The 9,020-nt window shown below is 36.7% G+C and overlaps 1 protein-coding gene across 1 annotated transcript; it reads right to left on the bottom strand.

Moving 5' to 3' along the window:
• Positions 1-1,682: 1,682 nt before the first annotated feature.
• Positions 1,683-2,946, bottom strand: LOC138168070 (glyceraldehyde-3-phosphate dehydrogenase-like). The gene has a single exon (XM_069097088.1). The coding sequence runs from the start codon at positions 2,898-2,900 to the stop codon at positions 1,899-1,901; it is 1,002 nt and encodes a 333-aa protein (XP_068953189.1). The 5' UTR covers positions 2,901-2,946; the 3' UTR covers positions 1,683-1,898.
• Between the last annotated feature and the right edge of the window lie 6,074 nt (positions 2,947-9,020).

The raw sequence follows: 9,020 nt of genomic DNA, 5'->3' as shown, positions 1-9,020 counted from the left end.
TTTGACCTTGGAGTACAAAATGGAGCAAGGGAGAAGATAATAGAGTTTTGTCAAGATAACTTGAAAGTCATAGCAAACACTTTTTCAACAACCCAAAAGGAAACTCTATACTAGATGGTCAATATAAAAATCAAATTGATTATATACTTTGCAGCCAAAGGTGGAAAAGCTCTATACAGTCGGTTAAAACAAGATTTGGAGCTGACTATAGTTCAGATCATGAACTTCTTTTTGCAAAATTCAAACAAATTGAGGACAGTAGGGGAAACCCTCAGATCATATAGGTATGACCTAAAAAATACCCCTTATGTACATGAAGAGAAAGTGATTAATAGATTTAAGGGATTAAATCTGGTAGACAGAGTGACTTACAGAGGTTCACAATATTGTATAGGAGGCAGCAACAACAAAAGAAATTCAAAAGAAAAAGAACAAGAAAGAAAGATAGCTATCTGATGAGGTTTTACAAATAGCTAAAGAAAGAAGGGAAGCAAAAGGAAAGGGGAACAATATATCTAACAGAATGCAGAATTCCAGAGAATATCAAGGAGAGATATGATTTTCGTAAATGATCAGTGCAAAGAAATGGAAGAAAACAATAGAATGGGAAAGACAAATGATCTCTTCAAGAAAATTAGAGACATCCAGAAAACATTTCTTTTGAAAATGAGCATGATAAATGAAAAATGGTAGGGACTTAACAGAAGTAGAAGAGATTAAGAAGAGGTGGCAAGAATATCTGGAACTATATAAGAAAGATCTTAACATCAGCAATAACTACAAAAGGGTGGTTACAGACCTGAATCCAGACATCCTGGAGAATGAAATCAAGTAGAATTTAGAAAGCATTGCTAAGTAAGGTGACAGAATTACAGCTGAGCTATTTTAAATCCTGAAATATGAAGTTCTTAGAGTGCTGCACTCAATATGCCAGCAAATTTGGAAAACTTTACAATGGTCACTGGATTGGAAAAGATCAGATTATGTACCAATCTTAAAGAAGGGCAATGCTTAAAACAGTTCAAATTACCAAACAATTATGCTCATTTTATATGCCAGCAAGGTTATGCTTAAGATTCTTAAAGTTGGGCTTTAGTAATATGTGACCTGAGAATTACCAGAACAGCAGACTGTTTTTGAAGAGGCAGAGGAACTAGAGACCAAATCACTAGCATTCTCTGGATTATGGAGAAAGCAAGGTAGTTCCAGAGGGAAAAAAATCTACTTCTGCTTCATTGACTACACTAAAAACTTTGTGTGGATCACAACAAAATGTGGTAAATTCTTAAGGAGATTGGAATATCAGATCATCTTGTCTACTAAGAAACCTATATTGGGGTCAGGAAGCAACAATGGAACATGGAACAACTGATAAGTTTGAGACTAGAAAAGAAGTAAGCCTATATATTGTCACCTTATCTACTTAACTTTTATGCAGAGTACATCATCTGAAATGTTGGACTGGATGGACCAAAAGTCAGAATTAAGGTTACTGACAGAAATAATCTCAGATATGTAGAGGATACCATCTGATGGCAGAAAAATTAAGAAACCTCTTGATGAGGGTGAAAGAAGAACATATAAAACCTCACTTGACGATTAACAAAAAAAAAAAACTAAGATCTTGGCAACTATCTTATAACATCATTTCCTGGCAAATAAAGGAAGAAGAAATTAAGGCATTTTCTTTTTTTTTTTTTTGCACTGAATATGTTGACTTTATTGATGGTACACAATACAGGACTCTAGGCTTCTTCCCCCTACTACAGGGGTGCTTTGGAACAAGGATGAGAATGGGACATGGGATCCCTAGTATAGGAACACAGGTTAGGAATGTGGGCTCCCCAGTGGTGAATTTCCTCTTTTTGGCTGGGGATGAAGATCCATGGCTTTCCACTTTACTCCTTGGAGGCCATGTAGACCATGAGGTCTACTACACGGTTGCTATAACCATACTCGTTGTCATACCAGGAAATGAGCTTGACAAAATGGTCATTGAGGGCAATACCAGCACCAGCGTCAAAGGTAGAAGAGTGAGTATTGCTGTTGAAGTCACAGGATACAACCTGGTCCTCTGTGTAGCCCAAGATGCCCTTCAAGGGTCCCTCTGATGCTTGCTTCACCACTTTCTTGATATCATCATATTTGGCAGGTTTCTCCAGGCGGCAGGTCAGATCCACAACAGATACATTGGGAGTAGGAACATGGAAGGCCATGCCTGTGAGCTTCCCATTCAGCTCAGGAATAACCTTGCCTACAGCCTTAGCAGCACCAGTGGAAGCAGGGATGATGTTTTGGGCAGCACCACACCCATCACGCCACAGCTTACCAGAGGGGCCATCTACTGTCTTCTGGGTAGCAGTAATGGCATGGACTGTAGTCATGAGTCCTTCCACAATGCCAAAGTTGTCATGAATGACCTTGGCCAAGGGGGCCAAGCAGTTGGTGGTACAGGAAGCATTACTGACAATCTTAAGGGAATTGTCATATTTCTCATGGTTCACTCCCATCACAAACATTGGGGCATCAGCAGAAGGGGCAGAGATGATGACCCTCTTGGCTCCACCCTTCAAGTGAGCCCCAGCCTTTTCCATGGTGGTAAAGACTCCAGTGGACTCTACAACATACTCGGCTCCAGCATCTCCCCATTTAATATTGGTGGGATCCCGTTCCTGGAAGATGGTAATGGCTTTTCCATTGATCACCAGCTTCCCATTCTCAGACTTGACAGTGCCCTTGAATTTGCCATGAGTGGAATTATATTGAAACATATAAACCATGTAGTTGAGGTCAATGAAGGGGTCATTGATGGCCACAATGTCTACTCCACCTGAAGTGAATGTAGCCCTGGTCACCAGGCGCCCAATACGGCCAAATCCATTGTCTCTGACCTTCACCATCTTGTTTCAGGGATGCGACTTAAGCAGCAGAACCTGGCACCAAGCTAGGAGAAAAGCCGAAAGCCAAATTAAGGCATTTTCAAATTTTATATTCTTGGGCTAGATCACTATAGATGGGGACTGTAGCCAAGAAATTAAAAGGTATTTGTTGCTTAGAAGGAAAACTATGGAAAATCTGGATGGCATACCAAAAAGCAGAACCATCATCTTGCCACAAAGGTCCATATAGTCAAAAGTTAAGGTTTTTCCAGGAGTAATGTATAGCTGTGATGGTTGGACCATACGGAAAGCTAATCATTAGAGAATTGATGGTTTTCAAATTGTAACCCTGGAGAAGATTTTCAAGAGTCCCTTGAATAGCAAGGAAATCAAATCAGTCAATTCTTAGAGAAATTATTTCAGACTATTCACTGGAAGCTCAAATACTGAGGCTGAAACTTAAATACATTAGCCACATAATGAAAAGACAGGACTCATTGGAAAGGCAAAAGGATAAGGGGATGGTAGAGTTTGAGATGGATAGATAGTGTCAAGGAAGCAACAAGCATGAGCTTTGAGAGACTTTGAGAGATAGTGGAGGATAGAAGGGCCTGGCATGTTATGGTCCAGGGAGTCATGAAGAGTTGAACATGATGAATGACTGAGCAAAAACAATCAAAATTATCCCTTTTATTTCCTTTGATCCTCTCTATCTCTTGCTGTGTCATAAACCTTTCCCTTGTCCATAGATTTAAAAGGTAAAAATTTCCATGCTCCCCTACTTTGCCTTCACCCTTTGTGTCTAAATTATCGGCACATTTTGACCTTTGGTATATGGTGTGAGAGGTTGGTCTATTTCTAGTTTCTGCTTTCTAATTTTCATTGCAATTTTTGTTAAATGGTGAGTTCTCACCCTAATGACTTGAAATTTGGGACTATGACCATTTGCCATTGTATATTGTGTACCTAATCTATTCCACAGATCTATCACTCTATTTCTTAGCCAGTATCAGATTATTTTGTTTACTACTTAGTAATATACTTTGAAATTTGATACTACTAGGCCACTTTCCTTCACTTTTAAAAAACTGATTCCCTTGATATTCTTAATCTTTTTTTCCTTCCAGATGAATTTTTGTCATTATTTTTTCTAGATCAATAAAATAATTCTTTAGCAATTTGGTTATATAGAACTGAAAAATAATTAATTTAATTATAGTAGATATTTTTATTACATTGGTTCAGTCTACCCTTGAGCAATTAATATTTCTCCAATTGTTTATATCTGACTTTATTTGTGTGAACAAGGTTTTGTAATTGCATTCATATAGTTCCTGGGTCTTGGCAGGTAGACTCTAAAGTATTTTATATTGTATGTAGTTATTTTAAATGGAATTTCTCTTTCTATCTCTTACTGCTGGATTTTGTTGGTAATATATTAAACTGTTGATGATTTTTGTGGGCTTATTTCATATTCCACAACTTTGCTAAAGTTGTTAATTTTTAGCTAGTTGTTTTTTGTTGATTCTTTAGATTTCTCTCTTCTCATTTACAAAGAATGATAGACTTGTTTCCTCATTATCTAGACTCATTCCTTTAATTTCTTTTCTTCTTTTGGTTTTATTGCTATATCTAGTAGTTCTACTACAATATTGAGTAATAGTGATGATAATGGAGATTCTTGTTACACTCCAGATCTTATTGATAAGGCTTCTAATTTATTCCCATTATGGATAATGCTTGGTCTTGCTTTTAGACAGATAGTACTTATCATTTTTAGAAAAGCTCCATTTATTCCTTTGTTTTCAAGTGTGTTTTTTTTTCCCATAGGAAGGGGTGTTGTATTTTTTCAAAAGTTTTTTCTGTAGCTATTGACATAATCTGATTTTTATTTTTTTTTGATTGATTTTTTTTATTGATATGGTCAATTATGCCAACGGTTTTCTTAGTATTGAACCAGCCTTGCATTCATGATATGTCCTACCTGGTGATAATCAAAATTATCCATTTTGCATTTTATAATGCTCTCTAACTCTTGTTTCATCATAAAGTCTTCCTCTCTCCATGGATCTGACAGGTAAACTATCCCTTGTTCTCCCAGATTGCTTACAGTATCAGCCTTTATACCTAGATCATGCACCCATTTCAACTTTATTTTGGTGTATGGTGTTAGATATTGATCTATGCCCAGTTTCTGCCATACTGTGTTCCAGTCTTCCCAGAAGTTTTTGTCAAATAGTACATTCTTATCTGAAAAAAAAAATGGGTCTTTGGGTTTATCAAACAGTAGATTACTATAGTCATTGGCTGCTGAGTCTCATGTACCCAATCTATTCCATTGATCCACTACTCTATTCCTCAGCCAGTGCCAAGTAGTTTTGATGACTGCTGCTTTATAATACAGATTAAAATCTGGTATAGCTAGGCCACCTCCCCTAGCATTTCTTTTCATTAATTGCCTTGATATTTTGGACCTTTTGTTCTTCCAAATGAATTTTGCCACTATTTTTCTAGCTCTACAAAGTAATTTTTTGGTAGATTGATTGGTATGGCACTAAATATGTAATTTAATTTAGGTAAAATTGTCACTTTTATTATATTAGCTCAACCCAGCCATGAGCAGTTGATGTCTTTCCAGTTAGTTAGATCTGACTTTATTCATGTGAAAAGTGTTTCGTAATTCTGTTCATATATGTCCTGGGTTTGTTTTGGCAGGTCAGTTGTCAAATATTTTATAATGTCTACAGTAACTTTAAATGGGATTTCTCTTTCTATCTCTTCCTGTTGGATTTCATTAGAGATATATAGGAATACCAAGGACTTATGTGGATTTATTTTATATCCTGCAACTTTGCCAAATTTATTTGTTATCTCAAGTAGTTTTTTACTTGATTCTCTAGGATTTTCTAAGTATATCATTATATCATCTGCAAAAAGTGATAGCTTAGTCTCTTCTTTGCCTAATTCGATTCCTTCAATTTCTTTTTCTTCTCTTATTCTTACTGCTAACATTTCTAGTACCAGATTGAAAAAGAGGGGTGATAGTGGACATCCTTATTTCACCCCTGATCTTATTGGAAATGCTTCTAGCTTATCCCCATTACATATAATACTTACTGATGGTTTTAAATAGATGTTACTTATTATTTTAAGGAAGACTCCATTTATTCCTATACTTTCTAGTGTTTTTAATAGGAATGGGTGTAGTATTTTGTGAAAAGCCTTTTCTGCATCTATTGACATAATCATATGGTTTCTGATAGTTTGTTGTTAATGTGATCAATTATACTGATAGTTTTCCTGATATTAACTATCCTTGCATTCCTTGAATAAATCCTACCTGATCAAAGTGTATTGTTCTTGTGATAAGTTGCTGTAGTCTTTTTGCCAATATTTTATTTAGAATTTTTGGATCTATATTTATGAGGGAAATTGGTCTATAATTTTCTTTCTCTGTTTTTTCTTTTCCTGATTTAGGTATCAGTTCCATATTTGTGTCATAAAAAGAATTTGGTAGGACTCCTTCTTCTCCAATTTTCCCAAACAGTTTGTAAAGTATTAAAAGCAATTGTTCTTTAAGTGTTTAGTAGAATTCACTAGTAAATCCATCTGGCCCTGGAGATTTTTCCCTAGGGAATTCATTGATGGCTTGTTCAATTTCTTTTACTGAGATGGGGTTATTTAAGTAGTTAATCTGGGCAAATTATATTTTTGTAAATATTCATGCATTTCACTAAGATTGTAAAATTTATGTGCATACAATTGGGCAAAATAATTCCTAATTATTGTTTTTATTTCCTCTTCATGGGAGGTAGATTCACCCTTTTCATTTTTGATACTCATAATTTGGTTTTCTTCTTTCTTTTTTGTATCACATTGACTAAAGGTCTATCAATTTTATTGGTTTTTTCACAATATCAGCTCTTAGTTTTATTTATTAATTCAATAGTTTTCTTAAATGCAATTTTATTCATCTCTCCTTTGGTTTTCATTATTTCTCATTTAGTATTTAATTGGAGATCATCAATTTGTTCTTTTTCTAGCTTTTTCAGTTGCATGCAATTTATTATTTTTAATGTTTTATTAACTTCTGATTTACATCATTCATTTCCACCAGATTTTGTAAAATTTTACAAATTTTCTCCCCCTTTTCCCCTACCTACCACACCAAAATATCAGTTCCACAGGATATCCCCTCCTCCAATCTGCTCTCTCCCATATTTTCTCCCATACCCCTTTCGACTTTTCCAGTGGGTCTCTATGCCTCAGTGCCTATATATCTTATTTCCCAATTACATGTAAGATGGTATTAATAATAGTATATATAATATATATGTATATATATATATACCATGTTTCCCTGATAATAAGACCTATCCCGAAAATAAGCCCTCCCCTTACTGTGTAAGATTCCTCTAAAATAAGTCCTCCACCGAAAATAAGCCCTATTGAGATTGCTACTGTAGTGAAGGTGATCCCCTGCGCTACATGCTACATTACGGTACCCTCTGTATGCACCGTCCCCCCTCCCCCCGGGTGAAACGCACGCCGCGCTCCGAGCTGCATCCAATCAGAGCTGCAGCAGTGAGCACGTCATCCTGTTCTTCCCCAGTGATTTGCTTGCTGGCGCCATTGAGAGCAGTGCCGCAGAAGAGAGCTGAGGCAGGACAGCGCCTCTAATCATCAGTAAGGGCAAGAGAGATAAGATTGAACATGTATCTGGCATTTACGTTCTTGAAACCGAAAAAGCCTGGTGTACACAAGCCGTTATAAGAAAGTGGGTTGATTTAATGCTGCCACTTGTTATGCGAGGTAACCAAAGAGGTCTGATAGTCTGGGATTCAGCCAGCACTCACCACACTAAAGAAATGAAGAACTTCCTTGCAGAGAGAAGAATAGATCAAGTAATGATTCCTGCAGGAATGACTGCCTATCTCCAGACTCTTGATATTGCAATAAACAAGCCATTCAAGGACCATTTGTGCATGGAAGTCAATGACTACATTGAAAATAGAATGGAAAGAAATCAGCATGGAAACATTGTGAAGCCCTGTCTGCAAGAAGTCATGACTTGGGTGAAGAAGTCATGGGATAAAATTACTGACAGCTGTGTCGCCAAGGCACTACGAGCAGGTTACCTGGATAAGACATATTCATTTAAAGAGGGCTATATTGCTGGACATGACAGATTGGGTCCACTTCTTCTGAAGGAAATGGAGGTGCAAGACATCCAGGACGGAATTCAGAGTATGGACACTTATGACGATGTTGTTGAAGAAGATGACATGATCATTATTGAATAAAGGTACATTTTTTTGTTCACATTTACTTGTTTATTAAAATTGCTGTCAATGTTCATTAAAATAAGCCCTCCCCTGAAAACAAGCCCTCTGGTGTTTTTCTGTCCAAAAAAATTAATAAGACAGTGTCTTATTATCAGGGAAACACGGATATATATATTTGAATATTTGATCTTAAAACTTTCAATTCCAGATTCATTCCCTTCCTTCCTTGTCATCCACCCTTACTGGGAAGATAAGCAGTTCAGTATATGTTGTACATGTGTGGCTAATGCAAAACAATAACATAGTAGATATATTGTAAAAGACTGACTATAGTTCCCTCCCTCCTATCCCACCTCCCACTTGTGCTATTCTCCACTTTGATCCCATCCCTTTTCAAAAGTGGGTGCTTCCAACTTCCCTCCCCCCCAGCCTGCCCTCCCTTCCATCATCCCCCTTCTTATCCACTTCCCCCCCCAAGTCTCCTGGAGTGTGAGATACCCTATGTAATGTGTATTTCACTCCCTCCTCAAGCCAAATTCAATGGGAATAAGGTTGACCCATTCCCTTTTGCCTTCCTGTTCTTCTCTCCATTGTAACCATTTTCCCTTGCCTCTTCTGTATGAGACAGTTTACCCCAATCTCTCTCGCCCATCTCCTCTCACCTCTTAATTTCACCTTTTAAGTATCATCCCTTCCTGTTAAATTGGTTCTGTGCCCTCTATCTATGTATACCTGTAAACATATATACACGCATTCACCATATGTATCCATATGCCCATATAACCTCATATATAGACATATATATATATATATATATATTTCTAATCCCTTCAACTACTGAGAAAAGTTTCATAAG

This window comes from Petaurus breviceps, unplaced genomic scaffold (assembly GCF_028583685.1).
Source record: "Petaurus breviceps papuanus isolate PSGF00001 unplaced genomic scaffold, PetGlider_PUasm1.0 350, whole genome shotgun sequence".
Lineage (NCBI taxonomy): Eukaryota > Metazoa > Chordata > Mammalia > Diprotodontia > Petauridae > Petaurus > Petaurus breviceps.
The sequence above is the reverse complement of the archived record's forward strand: the minus strand, read 5'-3'. Positions and strand labels throughout refer to the sequence as shown.